The 20424-nt window shown below is 44.2% G+C and overlaps 1 protein-coding gene across 1 annotated transcript; it reads left to right on the top strand.

The window, feature by feature from the left end:
* Positions 1 to 635: 635 nt before the first annotated feature.
* LOC138625721 (gamma-aminobutyric acid receptor subunit rho-3) lies at positions 636 to 17488 on the top strand. The gene is made up of 10 exons (XM_069706825.1): positions 636 to 1476; positions 5899 to 6011; positions 12415 to 12482; positions 13073 to 13296; positions 13697 to 13779; positions 14080 to 14217; positions 14472 to 14624; positions 14935 to 14996; positions 15956 to 16087; positions 16653 to 17488. Exons 1-10 carry the CDS (start codon positions 1340 to 1342, stop codon positions 16953 to 16955), a joined length of 1413 nt encoding a protein of 470 aa, XP_069562926.1. The 5' UTR covers positions 636 to 1339; the 3' UTR covers positions 16956 to 17488.
* The last annotated feature ends 2936 nt before the right edge of the window (positions 17489 to 20424 follow it).

Here is a 20424-nt window from a genome sequence, read left to right as displayed (position 1 = left end):
ATCCATCCATCCATCCATCCATCCATCCATCCATCCATCCATCCCATCCATCATCCATCCATCATCCATCCATCATCATCCATCCATCCATCCATCCATCCATCCATCCATCCATCCACCCCCCCCCCCAGCATTATTTTTCCAGCTCCTCCTGAGAATCCCAAAACTTCCCAGTTTTCCGTAAACGAACACCTAAAACCCTTCATGTGTGTTTGTGTGTGCGTTTTCCAGATTACATCTTCCAGAGGTGTAAAATGAGGAAGGCGCTCGGATTAAACCTCGGACGGTTTGGCGACCCTTTTTGTCGCGATTCATTTTCTATCGCAAAGACCTCCATCACACACACACACACACACACACACACACACACACACACACACACACACACACACACACACACACACACACACACACACACACACACACACACACACACACACACACACAGGCAGTGCAGGTGTGCGCTCACCTCCCATAATCACACCAGGTGCATTGTTGCGCTGAGAAAATCCTGATTACTGGTGTTTGTGTGTGTGTGTGTGTGTGTGTGTGTGTGTGTGTGTGTGTGTGTGTGTGTGTGTGTGTGTGTGTGTGTGTGTGTGTGTGTGTGTGTGTGTGTGTGTGTGTGTGTGTGTGTGTGTGTGTGTGTGTGTGTGTGTGTGTGTGTGTGTGTGTGTGTGTGTGTGTGTGTGTGTGTGTGTGTGTGTGTGTGTGTGTCTGTGTGTGTGTGTGTGTGTCTGTGTGTGTGTGTGTGTGTGTGTGTGTGTGTGTGTGTGTGTGTGTGTGTGTGTGTGTGTGTGTGTCTGTAGGTTAGTGAAAGATTGCTGTGGATGTAGATAAGAGGATTAGGGTGGAATTAGTGTCATTCCTCTATCGCCGCGAGGAATAGATTCATATCGATTTTAATCAGAGGAAGAGAGATCCACAGAGTCGCAGATGAAGCAGACGGCGCGGCGGAGAGGAGACGTGAATGGACCGAGTGGACGGAGGGCAGCAGGTTCCCGGAGACCACCGTCGTCGTCGGCGACGCCGGGATGCTGAGCTGCAGACTGAGGAGCTGCGCGACCACGTGCTGCTGCAGAGGTTCATGCATGTGAGAGAAAACCTCCCTCATGTTCCTGAATCCTTCTGAGGTCCCGCCGACGTCCCGCAGCTCTCTGGTTCAGGAAACGCCCGGCCGCCGTGGGATGTTCGACCAGAACCGCCAGCGATAGTCGGCCGGTCGGTTTCCGGACGGGTTCCACGCCGGAGACCTGGAGGTGGAGCAGCGGCGGGGGGCGGGGGGAGAGCGGCCGGCATGCTGCCGGTGTGTCGCTTCTGGCGGGGAAACCTGTGAAACATGAAGGTGGACCTGCTGACTTGCTTGGCTCTGGCCGCGGCCAGCTTGGTCGCCATGGTGACCGGCGCTCGCAGCTCAAACCGGAGGAAGCACAAGGAGGTCTTCCTCGGGGAGAACAGCAAGTTCAAGTTTGGAGGGTGAGACGAACGCACACACACACACACACACACACACACACACACACACACACACACACACACACACACACACACACACACACACACACACACACACACACACACACACACACACACACACACACACACACACACACACACACACACACTTTGCGTCACTTTGTACATTATTTCCTCATTATGACCATTTTTAGCAACAAAACATTGAATGCACTTCAATCCACGTGTTTTATATTTGTACATTCAGCGGAAATGGAAAATATTTTAAACAATGTAAAGTTTTTATTTGGCTCAGGTGAAAATCTTCAGATCTTTCTGGAGAGAATTATACTGAAACAGAAATGAGATATTTCCATCTTTTGACTTTTTGAGGTTTGACTGGTTTTCTTTCAGTCACATTATCTGCAACCATTTAAAGGCACCGACCGGAGAATTATCTCCTCCAGCTGTTTATCTGTCAAACCTAATATTTGTATATCATTTTATTTCTGCAGCTCATCTACTGACATAATTACCTCATAAAGTAGATATGGCTAATGTGTGGCCAGCTAGCATTTTCTAATTAACACTGAACCGAGGCTGATGGGAGCTTTTTTTTAATTCCTTTCGACATTAAAGCACCAAAATTATTAAAAAATGACTGAGTTTATTCCGGGTAAAAATCCGGGGCAGGAAGCTTTATGTAGTTCAGCGTTGGCTGATGTCGGTGTCTGTCTGGAAGCTCTGATTTAACGAACCCTTTACATGAAGAGGTTCCCTTCGGTTCGATGACTTTCACTTCCCTGTTTCCCTGAAGGTGAGAAGGAAATTTCAGTTCTACAAGTGTGTTGCTTTTAGAATAAATGAAGGTGTTGAGAAGTGCTGTGGTGGATTTCCCCCGGCGGTTGGATTATTTTCACTTTAACGCAAGTTTTATTTTCATTCAAAGAGGAGGAACTTGTTTTTGTGGTTTTGACCTATTCTAGTTTAAAGTAAAAGAGATCTCCCACTGCGGGGGGGGCATGTTTTTATTCTCAAAAGTTACAAAGGAAAAGAGCATGCTGGGAAATGCAAAGTGGAGGAGCCGAAGGCAAATTTGTGCACCAGGGCCGATCACAATGTGACTCTGCAGCGCGCACGTCCACTGAAAACTTGGCCTGCTTTCATCACAACATGATTGAACTTGATTTTTAAGAAAAGACATTTAAAAAAAACAAAACTAAAACATTTTAAAAACCCTCACAAAGTATGTAATGGGATTACAGCTGTCCGACCGTGTGAACTCCAGACCGGTTAAGAAGTTGTGATAATATTACTGGATCCATATTTGATTAAACACATGAGTCAGAAGTCTTAATTTAATCCTCTTCGTTAGTCGCAGCAGGCGCCAGCTGACGTGTGTGTCGCAACCCTGAGAAACAATAAAACCTCTGATCAACACGTGTAACGTCCCGACCCAGCCCTGCGGGGTTTGATTGACAGGCGATCTCTGGGAATCAACGATGAAAAGTAGAGCAGCACAGAAATGGCTCAGCGTGGCTCTTTTAAAGGAGCGATACGCCGGTTTCTCTCTCGTCCTGCCGTGAACCGAGCCGACGTGTCGAAACGTCCTCTGTTAAAAAGGCCCGCTGGGACGTTTCCAAGTCATTAATTCTAATTAATCGTCAGCCGGCGTCACTCAGAGATCGTTTAGTCGGAGAACAGCAGGTCAGGCAGAACTGGGGCAACATGCAAACACTTCAAAACATATGGAAACGTGAGGTAGTCGGTAAACAATGAAGGAAGACTGTTTTTAAATGGAGATTTAATCAACATCTGCTTCAAAACCAGTCAAATTAACTTCAATAATTAACGTTATTTCTGTTTTGGCCTCCAAACTGTTTAAAAACTGGACTTACCGAACCCTGTATGATAAAATGTTACTTCTGATTGAGGGAAACTCGCTTCATCAGCACTTTGTGAATGTTTTTGTGATGTTTTGTGTCTTTAACGTCCATTATTTGTGAGACGATGCTTGAAAGGGTGATAAAATATTATTTTCAACTTTAATCAGTTTAATTTATATCAGATGGTTCAATTAAACTAAATGAACCAGTTTTACTGAAAGTGCTTCCCTTAAAATGCTTAAATTAGGCTTGTGTGTGTGTGTGTGTGTGTGTGTTTACCTGCTCATGTCTTCTATCTTTATGAGGACCAAACGTCTCCAGCAGTGATTGAAAATTAACTCGTGAAGTATCAAATATTTAAAAAAATTATATCGTAAAAATAAAGAGAGTGTAATCAGGAAACTGCTCTTAAAGTATTAAAAGTGAAAATACGTTATAATATATTATATCTGATCAATTTAAATCATAAACTACTGTGCAAACAGCATTTGACACTTTTGACATTTTACAGCTGTTGAGGTAGAATTCATTTATCAACTGTTTTTATATCAGAATTTCATCATGAATTCATCTGCTTATTATTTTCTTGATTCATCAACTAAAATCTGAAAATAATGAGAATTGTCATTCAGGGAATTTTACTCAGCTTTATGTGTCTGTACTGTTGGCTCGTTTATTTTATAGTAAATTTATATGTTTTATCTCAGCAATCTTAATTTGTAAAGTGACCAGTAGCTGAAGTATTTGCTTCAGTGGTGTAAAATATTAAATGTCATAAAATGAAAAATACCTCAGATTTGTTCTGAAGTACTTTTTCACCACCGGCCTCCAGAACAAAAACGATTTTAGATTTTTAATTTCCAAAGTGAATGGATTTTAATTTCTGATCTGAAACACTGAATTAAAAGTGGTCCGACTTCCCGTCTGCTGCTGATTTCTGTCCATGAAATTAGCTTCAGCTTGAGATTAGTGTTAAATGTGGTTTGTTTGGGGGGATTGTGGCGTGTGCGTGATTCAAGGTTAATTTAAGGGATTACGGGAATTGGGATTTGGCTCAACTTATTTTTTGACCTCACAATAATAGAGTGAGAAATTTGTGTGTGTGTGTGTGTGTGTGTGTGTGTGTGTGTGTGTGTGTGTGTGTGTCACTTTCAAAGAGGCTTTTCATCCGTCGGCAGAGAAAATCTCAAACACTCTTCACCTGAGGAAGAACGTCTTATCTTAGTTTTTTCCGGACATTTCAACCACGTGTCCTGGTTTTTCTTCATCAGGGGAATTTGCTCCATTTGCGTCCTCTACGTAATCCAGTGGTTTAAATTTCCCCTGATACACAACCGCTTATTATTACGTGACTGAAATGATATACTGAGCTCATGTAATATTATCTCCATGACAACCTCTGATGAAGGTCACAGGTTGTGGCTGAACGAAGCGGAAAAATAACCAGGAAGGTGAATCACAGGATAAAAATTCAGCGATTTCATTTAAAGTCCAAAATCTCTCAATAAACCCGAATCCATGATACAAGTTACTTTATGTCTCATTGGAGCCATTTTGAGTCTCTTCTTGGTCACTTTGTGTGTCTTTGTGGTAGTTTGTGTCTCTTTCTGGTAGTTTGTCTCTTTCTGGTAGTTTGTGTCTATTTGTGGTAGTTTCTGTGTCTTTGTGGTAGTTTGTGTCTCTTTGTGGTAGTTTGTTTCTCTTTGTGGTAGTTTGTGTCTTTGTGGTAGTTTGTGTCTCTTTGTGGTAGTTTGTGTCTCTCTGTGGTAGTTTGTTTCTCTTTGTGGTAGTTTGTGTTTCTTTGTGGTAGTTCGTGTATCTTTGTGGTAGTTTGTGTATCTTTGTGGTAGTTTGTGTATCTTTGTGGTAGTTTGTGTTTCTTTGTGGTAGTTTGTGTATCTTTGTGGTAGTTTGTGGTAGTTTGTGTATCTTTGTGATAGTTTGTCTGTTTGTGGTAGTTTGTCTGTTTGTGGTAGTTTGTGTATCTTTGTGATAGTTTGTCTGTTTGTGGTAGTTTGTCTGTTTGTGGTAGTTTGTGTTTTCAGTTGATGATAAACTTTCTTCTTTTCCAGGAATCAGAATCACAACTTTAAATGTGCACATGTTGTCATGTGTTTCCCAGTAAAGCTGTTACATAATATCATGTGACTCCTGGTAAACATACAAGTCTCATTAGATGTTGTTTGAGCGTCGGACTCCCAGCAGCAGTTCGTCGGTCCTGCAGCACAGGTTTGTTCAGCGGAGTAATAAACTGCTTCGTGTGGACGCGTGCATGTGTTGTTTGCTCATGGAGCCGCGCCTTTGATTAAGGTTATGGTTTCAGCAGGATGAGAGCGGGTTGGGGGGGGGGGGGGGGGGATTGTGTTTTCACTAATCAAAACCTGCAATTACAGCCTTAATATAACCAATCAGTCACCACAATGTGTGTGTGTGTGTGTGTGTGTGTGTGTGTGTGTGTGTGTGTGTGTGTGTGTGTGTGTGTGTGTGTGTGTGTGTGTGTGTGTGTGTGTGTGTGTGTGTGTGTGTGTGTGTGTGTGTGTGTGTGTCGTCCCTGCAGGCGTATCGACCACAAACTGAAGAAGCAGGACAGCACCAAAACACTGCTCATAAAAAGTGAACAACTGCTGAGGATCGAGGAGCACGACTTCGCCATGAGGCCGGGCTTCGGAGGTCAGACACACACACACACACACACACACACACACACACACACACACACACACACACACACACACACACACACACACACACACACACACACACACACACACACACACACACACACACACACACACACACACACACACACGCACACACACACACACACACACACTCACCGTCAAACAGACAAAGGCACTCCTCATTTCGTCTCTGCCCACCCGATGATTTTAATCCACTCACTCACACGTCGCCTCACAGACAAAATCGCTCCTCGTCTCCTGCTGATGATGCGTACGCGGTGGTTTGATGATGTGATGATGGGCACTGGGTCACCCAGACAACGGATGTGTCAAATCCAAAATCACCAGCACTGACCCAGATTACACCGACGAGTGGCAGCAGGAGTGTGTGTGTGTGTGTGTGTGTGTGTGTGTGTGTGTGTGTGTGTGTGTGTGTGTGTGTGTGTGTGTGTGTGTGTGTGTGTGTGTGTGTGTGTGTGTGTGTGTGTGAGAGCACATATTAATGTATCTGAAGAACAACAGGACTCTGTGTGCTCACCCAGATGTGATTGTGTATCTTTTTTGCAATATAATGAGTGCCCCAGTGTGTGTGGGTGTGTGTTGTGTGAGTCGGGAGGGAGGGGGGGGGGGGGGGGGGGGGGGGGGGGGGGGGGGGTGTTCGTGTGCATTAATCTGGATTATATTCCAGGTCTGCAGCAGATGGACGGGTGGGAAACAAAACCGACGTCTGAAATGAAGATCATCACGATCGGACACACAACAAAACATTCACGCAAAAAGGCCAAACGTTTCCTTCATGGGCCTCGTGGATTAAAACGTTACGAACGATCTGAACCTCTTAGAAACGCTTTATGAGCATCGCTGTGTCCCAATTAAAGGGGAATTCCACCTCGTCCAATCAGCGTTGAGCGTTTTATTGACTTTAAGCGGTTTGTTTTGGTGAGATGTTTCAGCCACAGTTTGAGGAATGATCATTTCTCAGTATCTGGTGGAAATCCAGCCAGGAATGTGCGAAGTAATGAAACTTGGAACGTTTTTAATCGTCTTCGCCGTTTACATTCTCCGGGATAAATGACCATTAAACTGAAAGACCGACATTTAAAGGGTTAAATTAGGATGAAAGGTGTCCGGATGTTTCTGAGCCTTGAAACAGAAGGAAACTTTAAAGTTATTCACACAGCACTTTTGGAAAAGTTTTATTTTTAATTGTTTTTTTTTAGTCTGAAGCCACCTGCGTTGAATAAATGAAGACGCTGCACATTTTACCGTCTGACAGTTTTCAGGATCCAGGATCGGAGCTTTGATCTCCACCCCGTCCTTGAGGCTTTTAAACACGCTGTTTATCGTCATTATTTTCACGACCGCAAGAAGCCGCGCGGCATGAAAATGTAAACACGGGGTCGTTTTAAGTGTTCGAACAGACAATGCTGTCGTTTTTCTGGTGCTGACAGTCTCTTCCTTTCATTCTTCCAGCGATCTGATCGTATCAGACGCTCCTCTTCACTTTCAAAGGTTTATTTTAAAGGTTTATTTCCCCTTTTTTTTTTCTTCGACCTGTAAACCTTGAAATGAAGTCCTTTTTTCTTTCCCGTGACTTTTTGGTCCACGCTCTCGCTGCCACCGTATCTCGGCCTCGGTGGTCGGTGGGCGTCTCTGTGGTCCCGCTTGACCTTCAGGGTGGGGACAACACAAGCAGGACTGTCTGCCCCGCGGCCCTGCGGCATTTCCACCCACTATAATTTTACATGGAGGGAAATCTCAGCATTTCTTCTCCCTCTCAGATAAACCTATAGCTGCTGTGTGTTTATGTGTGTTGTGTGTGCGTGCGTGTGTGTGTGTGTGTGTGTGTGTGTGTGTGTGTGTGTGTGTGTGTGTGTGTGTGTGTGTGTGTGTGTGTGTGTGTGTGTGAGATCCCATCCTCAGACGCTCCCCCAGAGTCCAGAAATACTCGGTGGGACATTTTCTCGCCATGTTTCTATATCCAGGTCAACCTTTAACTTAAATGAAGCCCATCAAACTCTCAAAGTTCCCATCGGGACACTTTGAGACGCCGTCATACCAAATGTTTGATTTACTTCTGCTGGCAGCCGGCAGAAAGCGCGGGTTTATTTCAGCCGCTGTGACCTCACTTGGTCTGAAGTTTCAGGTGACCAGCGTAGTTTGTGTCGGCTCGTCCAAAATAACAAGATGGCGGCGGCTGAAAATCTGAACCGGAGGCTTCAGGACGTCAGTTTACAAACCGACGGGTGACGTCGCGGCTCGTCGCCGCTTCACACGATTCGGAGACCCAAACTACATCCCGCCTGAGACTGTGAGGTTTCAGAAAGGTCGTCTGTGATGTAAATACCAAGAAAAACCACCGGCGGCCTCTTCGGAGGTTTTATAAATAAAGCAGCGAACGTCGTGGCTGCCTCCTCGTCCGTATGGATTCTGTAGTCTGACGTTCATTTTGTCCGAAAGCCGCCCAGAGAATCACCTCTTAATCCCCCCCCCCCCCCCCCCCGTGCTGTGGCTGCCGAGCGGGCGGAGAGTCAAACCGTGACGTGCAGCGCTGATGGAGGCTCCACACAAACATCCCGCCACCTCAAAGCTGCATAACGCTGCTTATGATTGCATGAATTGATCCATCTGCAGCGGTTTTTGTTTCGGGGATTAAAACAACTCGTTCTGAACCGCAGAGCGCTCAAAACGTTTCGGGGACAGAAGCGGTTTCGACTTCAAAGCAGCGCCGGGCGACATTTTTTATGTTTAGTTGGGTAAAAAAAAAAAAAAATCACAGCAGCTCTGTGACTCAAAATCTGTGAAACTCAGAAATCCAGCCAACTTCTAAAAAGAGAGAATCATTAGCAGCCGTGTTAGCTCGCCGCTGTCCGTCACAAAACACGCCCCCCTCACGACATTAACACCACACTGGAGATGCGACGCCCTCAGGCTGCTCACAGAGTTTCTGTTTTTGGTGAAACAGGCTGAGCAGGAACACTCAGGAAGCTAATTTATAAATGAAAGACTCCTGCAGCAGTAAAACTCCTCCCAAGGTTCAGCTGATGAGAAAAAAAGAGGAGGAGGATCAAAATGCCGTCATTGAACTTGTGTTGCAGAATAGTTCCTCTTCTCTGGTGATTTACATGACGCTGTGTCTCACAGCGAAAGTACTTTCACTGGAAATGCAACTCATTCACGAGAATCCAAACTCCTGCAAATCTTTCTGCTTTTTGTTTTAGAAAAATTCTCCTCTGAGCAGAAAAACCGCCCCGAGTCTGCAGCATCGTCCCGTCGGTCCTCCGGCGTCTCAGATGCGTGTTGACGTCGAAGCTCCTGCGTCTAAACTCGGCCTCCTTCTGCACGTGTCTCTATAAAAAAAAAAACTCGCCTCATGCCTGAAACATCGTCTGACCGGTGTGACGTGAGAAAAGGAAAGCAGTGGAGAGGAGACGGAGGCTGACCTTCTGTTTCAGGTTTTTCCCACCTTGTCCACGTTGTCGGGGCGACGCTAAATGTTGACTCTGCGCCGCTGGTGGTTTTTCACCCGTCGCTGCGGCGGGAGCTTTATGGTTCCTGGCTGTCAGATGAACTTCATTAAGTAAAGTGTTTATTGAGCTGCCGGCCTGCTAACATTCAAGCTAAAGTAACACTCTTAAAAAAAACAAAAAAAACACACCCCTTACTTTTTAGTTTTTTTTTCCTATTTGCTGTCCTCGAGAGTGAAAAGAGGAATGTAACTCGGTAAACCACGTCCAGACGGAGGTCACCAGCAAAACCCAAACCAGCAGACATGGTTTGGCGATTTGGAGGTCAAATAGAAATAGAATATAAATAGAAAGAAAAGGTGTTTTCAGTTCACTGAGGTCACTTTTTCAAAAAGTCTTCACCCACTCTCATCTCTACCAACATGCTGCGAAATGGAACCAAAGCTACAAAACACAACTCGGCCTGAAAGCTGATTAGTGAACAAGTCTTTGGTTCTCCTCAACACCAGGGTCTGAAAACTGCAGTTCCTCGAGCGGCCACTTGAGGCTCCAAAAGTCAATCAGTCCTTGTAAAACCTCCGTTTTAAACTTTACAGTAGAAATAAACTGCCTGCTTCTAAAAACGTATTTTGGTTGCTGAAGCTACCAACAACTGTACGAATTTTTATAGATCTGCCTGCAGGTTTGAGCTTTATTTGGCTCCGCCCACACAAACCTTTTTTGCCCTTTTTTGGGGGGGGTCAGCTGGAAGTACCGCGCCGCCGCCATGGCGACGGCCGGAGACACATGGAACAACCGCTCTCGAGGCTACGTCTACGTCTCCACTCCAGATCGACTGACATCCAGACGCCACTTTGACTTTGCGACGTGCTTTTGAATTTAGCCCAGTTTAAATGCCGACGACCAAAACGGGCTCTCGGAGTGAAGGTCAAAGGTCAAAGGTCAAGCCGGTGGGTGTTCTTCCTGTTCACTCACTCTTAAACTTGCAACACGACCTCCAAAGAAACAGAAACGTTGGAAACTGAAGGGAAATCACTGTTGATGCTTGTGGTCGCAGCAGAAATGGAGTGTGTGTGTGTGTGTGTGTGTGTGTGTGTGTGTGTGTGTGTGTGTGTGTGTGTGTGTGTGTGTGTGTGTGTGTGTGTGTGTGTGTGTGTGCGCAGGCTGCAGCGGAGGATGAATCCTAAAATTAGCAGCGTAGATTCACGGAGAAGAACAAGACCACTGAACATGACAAATGTCGGTTACCGGGCAGACGAGCGTGGTGGAAAAGCTCCTTCCTGGAGTTTGTCAGGTCGTGATTGCAGAGCAAACAAAGAGCGAGCGCCACTGATTGAGGGATTTGTGCCGCTTGACTATTTTCTGCTGTGTTTGTGTGAACAAATCAGGTTGTTCGGGTTTAGTGGTCAAACAAGCTTAATCTGCTAATGAGGCGGATAGAGGAGGAGGGAGGGGGGGGGCGATGAAGACGAGGATGTCGCAAGCCACAGTGAGTTTTTCAGCTCGGAAACAAAGGATGCTCTGAGAATAGAAGTGACTGAAAGTGACTCTGATGTAATCAGTTTAATTTGATTTGCACCAGTTTTTTTTTTCCAAATGTTGATAAATATTTCCAAAGTTAGACTCGTGTTGGAGAAGAAAAGGCCTCTCAGTCTGTAGGGAAGTTCACCCACTCCTTGTTTCTTGGCAAATATTGACAAATCGGTTAAGTGCCCACACATTTTCAAAGAGTCATTCATTTTACTCCCCCTTTAAAATGTGGTCGGCACATTTAAGTTTGAAAACCTGTTTTTTTTTTTTATGGGTTTATTTTCAGTTTAAAGTGAATTTTTGAAAAATCTGAGGCTTCACTGTATTCTGCTTGAAGATACGAGTTTGTGGGGTGATTTGAGCAGCCACTTCTATTGAATTTATTTTGCTTTAATAAAAACATTATATGAGGTGAAAATGTTGTTTTATTTCAACATGCTGTAGTTGTACTTTTTACCCCTCGTGGCTCCACTTATCTTTTAATGGGGACGAGTTGAAGCCAAGACACCACGTTTTTTCTTTTTTTGAAAACTGTTTATTTTAGATCCATAGTAATTATTCCCGGGGATGCACATCTTGAAATATTTTAGTTGGAGACATTATTGTGATGGCTTCAATTTAAAGACACCTCAAAATAATAACAGGCTCAAATCCGCCGGCTCGACGCCGTGTTGTTCTGGGACTTTAAAACTGACTGTGGATTTATCTTCTTATCTTTTTTTCTTGTAGCGACTATTTTCTTTGTAAATATGTAAATAAAGACAGAATGCGATGATTTGCAAATGTAACCCCACATTTAATTTTAATTTTTTTTTTTACCAAAGACAACTTATCAAATGTTGAAACTGAAAATGTTATTATTTTATGAAAGATATATGCTCATTTTACATTTGATGCCAGCAACACGTCTCAAAACAGTTGGGATAGGTGCACATTCACCGTTGTGTTGCACTGTGCCCTAATAACATGCTGGATGGTCCCTCTCCTCTTTACACCACAGGATGTAGCGTCCATAATCATTTTGATTTGTCAGACCACAGGACAGTTTTCGATGAACTGTGTTTACAGACAGTTTTTTTCAGAAGAGTTCCTGAAGCCATGCAGTGATTTCCACTGCAGAATCTGGTTTTAATGCCGCCAATAATTAATAGATAAATAAATAGTTTTCAGCCTTTGTATTTTGCGTAGTCATTGTCGGCGTGGTGTGTAAATATTGTCGAACCATACACAGTAATTCTTCACTGATTGTTTGGTGAACTATACGCTGTCTGTCAGGCAAGTTCACGACCTGAAACACAAAGAAAGGGTTGAATGTTTGCAGCTCTGCAATGACAATAATTTATCGGTTTGAACTGTTGACTTCAGAACTAATGACGTTCCCTGTCGGCGTTTCAGGTTCAGCCATCCCGGTGGGCATCGACGTGCAGGTGGAGAGCATCGACAGCATCTCGGAGGTCAACATGGTGAGTTCACGTCCAGGTCCCACGACTGATAACCATCCAGAGGTTTTCTGGTAAACATGTCAGAGAAGCTGATCTGTACTCTCGCTGAAACCCGGCAGAGCCTCCTGTTTGAGGGATAAAAACCCTTTCAGAGATGTCTTTAATGCATCGATGTCCCTTCCTGTCGGTTCAGCGCCGCCTGGTTTGTGACCTCTCGAGTGGCCTGCTTTGAATTCGGCTCGCCTCTTTTCTCTGAAGTTCCTCCAGCCAGAAAGAGATAGATAGTGGAGAGGAGGGCGTTGCCATGGCAGCCTGAACAGGGAACGATGGAAGTCCGCTTCGTGTGGTCCCCCCTCCCCCCCCCCAGTTCAGACTCCACAAAACAGACTGTTCAAATTCATTTTCCAACATCAACAGAATTTAAAGATGTTGGTTTTTTTTCCGTCTTAATATTTTCCTGGAAACAATATGTTATCAATAGTGATCAAATAAAACAAACTGAGATATCTTTGAAAAACAATCAACAGCAGGAAAACAAAGAAACAGTGATGATTATACACAAAGATAAAACTCCACGAACACACTTCCTCCGCTGTGTGTGCGTCCTGCAGGACTTCACCATGACTCTGTACCTGCGTCACTACTGGAAGGACGAGCGGCTGGCCTTCCCGTCCCGCAACAACCAGAGCAGGACGTTCGACTCGCGGCTGGTGAAGAAGATCTGGGTCCCCGACGTCTTCTTCGTCCACTCCAAGCGCTCCTTCATCCACGACACCACCATGGAGAACATCATGCTGCGGGTCTACCCCGACGGGAACATCCTCTACAGCGTCAGGTACGCCAGCGCCGACCATAAGTCATGAGTCATCACGTAAAAGCAGGTGTGATTGGTTAAAAAAAGTTATTTATCGGTGAAAGCTCCGAGGTTTAAACATAAATAAATAATTTGAAAGGAAAGGAAATATTAAAGTGATGCTCAAATAAAAAATAAAAAAACAGAGACTCTGAAAAGTTTCTAATAACTTTCTTCAAACAAAACCTGACTTTGCACTCTGTAAAGTAAAGTAAAAATCACAGGGAGTCAGTAACCCTGTTCCTGTGTGTGTGTGTGTGTGTGTGTGTGTGTGTGTGTGTGTGTGTGTGTGTGTGTGTGTGTGTGTGTGTGTGTGTGTGTGTGTGTGTGTGTGTGTGTGTGTGTGTGTGTGTGTGTGTGTGTGTGTGTGTGTGTGTTTCAGGGTCACGGTGACAGCGCTCTGCTCGATGGACTTCAGCAGCTTCCCTCTGGACACACAGAACTGCTCGCTGGAGCTGGAGAGCTGTGAGCCACACACACACACACACACACACACACACACACACACACACACACACACACACACACACACACACACACACACACACACACACACACACACACACACACACACACACACACACACACACAGTACACACAGTACACACAATATACACGATAAACATGACAACTCAAAACTCAAAACACCACATTGACTGCAGAGACGACATCTCCTCTCAGTTCTGGTTATTCCGCTGTTTTTGCATGACACTGAACACCTCTCTGTCTCTGTCTCTGTCTCTGTCCTTCTGTCTCTCTCTCTAGATGCGTACAATGAGAACGACCTGATGCTCTACTGGAAGAACGGGAACGACTCTCTGAGGACGGACGAGATCGTCTTGTCTCAGTTCTTCATCGAGCACTTCCACGCCTCCAACGGCCTGGCTTTCTACAGCAGCACCGGTGTGTGTGTGTGTGTGTGTGTGTGTGTGTGTGTGTGTGTGTGTGTGTGTGTGTGTGTGTGTGTGTGTGTGTGTGTGTGTGTGTGTGTGTGTGTGTGTGTCTGTGTGTGTGTTTTAATATGACGATGCTTCAGTTCATCCATCAGCTGGGATTTAAAATGTGGCTTTAAAGACCGAAACCAGAAGACTTTGGAGCAGATCAACTCCTGTTGTTGTAAAGAGACACGTTTGAACATCTCTGTCTCTTGGTGTCAGGTTGGTACAATCGTCTCTTCATCAACTTCATCCTGCGGCGGCACATCTTCTTCTTCATGCTGCAGACCTACTTCCCCACGATGCTGATGGTCGTCCTCTCCTGGGTCTCCTTCTGGATCGACAGGAGGGCCGTTCCCGCTCGAGTGTCTCTGGGTAACACGCACATTTAACTCATCTTAAACAGAATCAGTACGAGAGCAGACGCCAATCAGAAGGAGACGTGTGGAGGTCGGCGGGAGATAAACACCCGGAACGATGACAACTACACAAAACAGGAAATAGAAACACTGAAACCTGAATAAACAGAAAACACAACCTTAAGTCCGGTGTGACGGTATCTGAGTGTATATCGATCCTTTAAGTCCAGTCTGCACCAAACTTCATGTGTTATTTGAGGGATTTTAGATGAACTGAGCTCCTACATGAAGTTTCACAGGTCATGTTTGTGCTCTTCCTCCTGCAGGGATGACCACCGTGCTCACCATGTCCACCATCATCACAGGAGTGTCCTCCTCCATGCCGCAGGTCGGTTCACACGCCTGCGTGTCTCGGGATGGATGTGAAGATCTTATTGATTATTATTATTGATGTCTTAAATCAGACGGGCGGAGGAGCGTTTACGGTCAGAGCGATGAGACTCTGCAGCTCAAGACAATGTTGCTTTACGATAATAATAATAATAATAATAATAATAATAATAATAATAATAACAACATGTATTTGTATGGCATCTTTTATACAAGAAATGCAGCTCAAAGTGCTTTATGAAAATTACGTGTAGTGTTCCACATAAAAACAGATATAAAGAAACATTGAAAAAAATATAGAAAAGAAATTGAATGCATGAAATTAAACACAATACAAAATATTGATGAAATAGAACAGAGTTAAAATACACAACAAAAGTTGGGACACTGTAAAATGCAAATAAAAACAATGTGAGGCATTATGATGATTGATAAACGACAACAAACCAACTAACTTTATGACATTAAAATCCCTCAAAGAAACAAAACAGGTAGCTTAAAACTTTGTATGTATGTATGACACATGTTAACCACGTGTTGCAACATACGATAACATGGAGAAAATATGTGGAAAAGTTTTCACAAATGTCAAGTCATAAAATACATTTTAAATATTTTAAATTAATTAATTTTACAACATTTAAACTTCATTTGATCAAATAGGAACCCGAAAAATATTTCTTATAAAAAATGGAATTGAATAAATATATATAACTCCTCCTGCACAAATGATGCAACACGATTGGTGGGAGGATGTTTTGGATTAACACACAAATGCAAAAAAACAAAATATTTAGAATTTCTTTTCAGTTAAAGGGCCTGTTTAATATTTTTTAATCATACATGACTTAAGTTTATAAAAAAATAAGAGCATGTCTCATTGTACAAAGAAAAAAAAATCAAAATAACAGAGAAAAGGAAAGATAAACATGTGTCCGTGTACGTGATGTTGTCCAGGTGTCGTACGTGAAGGCGGTGGACATCTACCTGTGGACCAGCTTCCTGTTTGTCTTCCTGTCCGTGATCGAGTACGCGGCGGTGAACTACTTCACCACTCTGGAGGAGATGAGGAAGATGAAGAGAGGGAAGGTCAGCGCAGAGGAGAGAAGGGATTATTGCACCACACGGCAGCACACAGACGCCACGGAGAGGACAAGCACCACCTTCACACAAGCACCACCTTCACACAGAACCCATGGTTCACTCAACGTCTCCCTCTGGTGGCCGGACAGAGACATTACACCTGAGTGTAAACCGAGGGCCTGCAGCTCAATTAGTTTAGTCTTTAATTTCACATCACTGTGTTGATTTTAATGCACAAGTCTAATGTAGCTGCTTAATCAAAAGAAAAAGACAATCAACTGATTGTTTCAGTCACATTTTTCCAGCAAAACCTTCATAAATTCTCTGGTTTCAACGTTTGCTAAATACCTTTCTGTGGTTTTCAGCTTGTCGTTAACTGTCAGTCCGTAGTGTACAGTGGTATTATCATTATTAGATTTAAAGGCCATCAAAATGTCTCCAAAATCCTCCACACGTCACCTGAGGTTGTACGAACGTGGATAAACTGATTTTTGTGTTGTTGGAGGAGAAACTTGAACGTAAACAACGCTCAGCTTGATTGACAGCAGCGTGTTCTCCTTCTGTGTTTCAGATCCTGTCCACCTTCAACGCCAGCCAGGCGATGGCCTACGACGGCTGTTTCCACGACGATGAAATGGAGCTGACTCCGTTCCCTCGGATGGCGCCCAACTTGACCTCTGACCCCCTCGCCACGCCGACCCAAACCCCGGACACCCGGCCGACGGAAGGGACGCGCCTCCGCCGGCAGCGCTCGGTCCGGGAGAACATGGACCTGCTGATCAGCAACAGCTACATGATCGACTCGTACTCGCGCCTCGCCTTCCCGCTGTCCTACGTGCTCTTCAACACCATCTACTGGAGCCTGTACTCCTGATCCGGCCCGCCACCTTCCCCCACCAACTCTGGAGCCCTCTGCAGAGTCCTGGTGCCGAGGCGGGGAGCAGGTTGGAGGATGGAGGAGGTGGGTGGGGTTCATCGACCGTTGATGACCGGAGCTTCATCACTTGTTACGTTCTTTGCCAGAGAGATTGAGATGAAAACACTGGAGACCTTCGGGCTGAGCAGGAACTCTGTTAATCCTCCAGGTATTCGTCTCAGGCTTAAATCCTGACGGTCCTCTTAATGTCAACTCGCTTCTTCTTTTGTTTTTGGATCATTTCTATGTGTGTCTCTTTTCTTTCTCACCGTGATCTAAAGCTCAGAGCTATTATTTCTGACTGCTGTTGTTGCTTCCTTTTTCCATTTCTGTAGCCACGAGGAAAAACTAAATTAGAGTCAAAGTCATGTGAAAATTGGATTTTTTTTTTTTTTCAAATAAAACCTCCTTTATTCTTTTGATGAAGTATGTGATTGGAGCAAACCAACTACTGTACATGTATTTTTCTTTTCATTAAAGCAACATTAATGACATAATGACAACCTCCCTCCTCGGCTCCTGTAGGAACATGGCGGGCTCCTTGGAGGAGGACCCGCTCTCCACGTAGGTATAAAAGGCTTATTCTAAAATAACAAAAATTATTTTGTGATTACAAAAACGTGCAATTTCTGCAATTGTACTGCAATTTTACAGCAAAAAAAGTCACTTAAAACTCTGCAAGTTATGTCTGGAGTATTTATTTCTAAGTATTTTTACAGTGCGGTGTCCTTTATGTGTCCCGTTATTCAAGGGGTAAAAAAAAAATTAAGTAAAATACGTTTTTTTTTTAGTTTTTTTTTTTTAGCTAATAATTCCGTATACAAATCTCAACATCAGCTATTAAATTGTGATTGTTTATTTTTATTTATTTTGCTTCTTTATAGGGATACTTTAATCGCTGTTATGTTAAAAACATTTTTTTTTAAAAAGATACGTTTTTAAGCTTAAATTATTTTTAATGTTTTTACGTAGAGTTTCCATGGCAACCAGGGTTTTACGTAGAGCTGGTAGTGTAACGTTGGCGGACGGTTTTCAAGGTAGCGACCGAGGAGAGGGGTCGCCAAAAAAACACGCCCGGAAGAGTGCCCGAAATCCGGCCTGACCTCGGCCCAGCAGAGCGGACAGGTGACAGGTGAGTTCAGACCCAGTTACACAAAAATAAACACGCCAGACTTTAGCGCTTTTTTTTAAAGCTTTTTAGCGAGGAAAACAAAAGACCGCGTCCGGTAGAGATGAGCTAGCGGTAACCGTTAGCCTCCTCACCGTTGTTAAGTGTTCGGTTTGTGGACGTTAACCGGGGTAAGTTCACGGTAACTCGGTGGTTCATCAACCACAGGCTGCTTCTTTCTTTTTTTTTACCCCCCCACTGAAATGCCTGACAACCCGGAAGATTAGAAGCTCTGCTAACTTGTACATTTACATTTTTAGTGTGTTTACTGGAAGTTTTCCGGCTACGAAGTTTGTGTTTTAACGGTGAGTTTCTACCGGAGAACCGGCACGGTAACCGCTCACAAACGGGCCTGACGCGACCTCACCTGACCACAGGGATGTTTTTACAGACTGAAGTTTTACCACAAATGTCCGTTGAAAAAAATTAAAAATAAAAAATGAAATCCCTGTTTTCACTTGTTTTGAAAGTGGAAAATAAAAATGCGCTTTATTTGAGCTTCGCGTCGTTTGAACGGAGCCGTTAACGTTGGTGTCAGTTTGTGTCCTCAAATGTTGAACTAATTAGAAGTTAATGGGAATTAAAAGCGTTTTTTCTGTGTTTTTTTTTTTTTTTTTTACCAACTATAACCCTACAGCAGTAAAATGCACTTTAATGAGGAAGGTATCCAAAAATCATCATATAGTAATAAAACAGACATTTTCTGCAGAGTGAACTTTTACTTTTTGATATTTGCACATACATTTAGCTGATAATACTTTTACTGAAGTAAAGTGAGTGAAATGTTGTCACAGTGTGGTTATTACTATATATTAATATACTACTTCCTGTGACAGACACATATTTTGGAAGGTTTGTTATTCAGATGCTTATGAAGTACAGTTCTTTGACAACAGTTAGTTTCAGTTAGTTAAGATGGGTTTGACCAGAAATTAATTGGAAACTAATTAATCGTTATAAGCTCATTTTACCAGTTAAAAAAAAAGCAAATATTAAAAGTTTAACCTGCTTTTGTCACAAACCTAAATCCAGATTATGACTTCACTTTATCACCATCACTTCCACCTGGAGTACTTTTCACTTTTAGTCCATTTGAGTAATTGAGTGTTTCCATCGTGCCAGCTGGTGTTGTGACTCGTTTCCTCTCTCTGCACTCTGCCAGTTTCCGTGGTGACCATCAACAGCAGCATCAGCACTTGTTCTGTACCCCCCCACCCCCCCACCCCGAACCCACCCGCCTGTGTCACATGACGTCGGACCAGAATCCACTTTATCCAGCTGATCTACAGGTGCAGTTATCGCTGGGAGAGCCGGGTCCTGGGTACTACTACTTCTACCAGGTACTGTGACATGCGTCACTTTGCGTCACTGCACACACACACACACACACACACACACACACACACACACACACACACACACACACACACACACACACACACACACACACACACACACACACACACACACACACACACACACACACAGAGAGACAGACAGTGTCTACAGTATTTAAACACTGAGTGGAACGTATCATAACTTAACTAGTAATCTGGTCAGGACATCTTTAAAGCGCAGCCACGAGACACACCGACTCATCTGGAGTCAGATTTATTGTCTGATTTCAGTCTGGATGCCAAATTCTTCTAAAAAGTTTTATTTCTTTTAGCTTAAAGTCAGAAATATGCCTCAAAGGCCTTTAAAGTCAGGACACGATCCTTCCACCTTCAAATCAGGTAAATAATGGAGTAAATGAGGGATTCCACAGGTGGGGGCTGGGGTGGGGGTGGGGTGGGGGGTGGCTGTAAGGAGGAACAAGGAGGGGTTAGGGCAGGAAACTAAAGCAGTGTGGGTAAAACTGATGTAAGTGAAAGGGAGAGCTATCAGTGGGATGGAAAGAGAAGTGAATGGTGGGGGGAGTTAAAGTGAGGGAGGAGGGGGAGGAGGGGGAGTGGCCTGATGGAGCTCTGCTCTGTGATTGGTGGCCGTTGGGCCATGTGCTGAACCCTCTCAAACTGTAGCCTAACTAGGGCTCCCACATACATTCACACACACACACACACACACACACACACACACACACACACACACACACACACACACACACACACACACACACACACACACACACACACACACACACACACACACACACACAAAGTGCAGCCCTCTGTTGAGTGGCAGGGACATGTGAGCCCCTTCACATTTGCTATTCTGGGCAGGGGAGGGAGAACTGGGGAGGCGAGGGGAGGGGGCGAA

This window comes from Brachyistius frenatus, unplaced genomic scaffold, assembly GCF_029030835.1.
Source record: "Brachyistius frenatus isolate BFR_SWC_R1_liver_20210118 unplaced genomic scaffold, ASM2903083v1 Contig_65, whole genome shotgun sequence".
Taxonomy (NCBI): Eukaryota; Metazoa; Chordata; class Actinopteri; family Embiotocidae; genus Brachyistius; species Brachyistius frenatus.
This window is presented reverse-complemented; position numbering and strand designations above follow the sequence as displayed.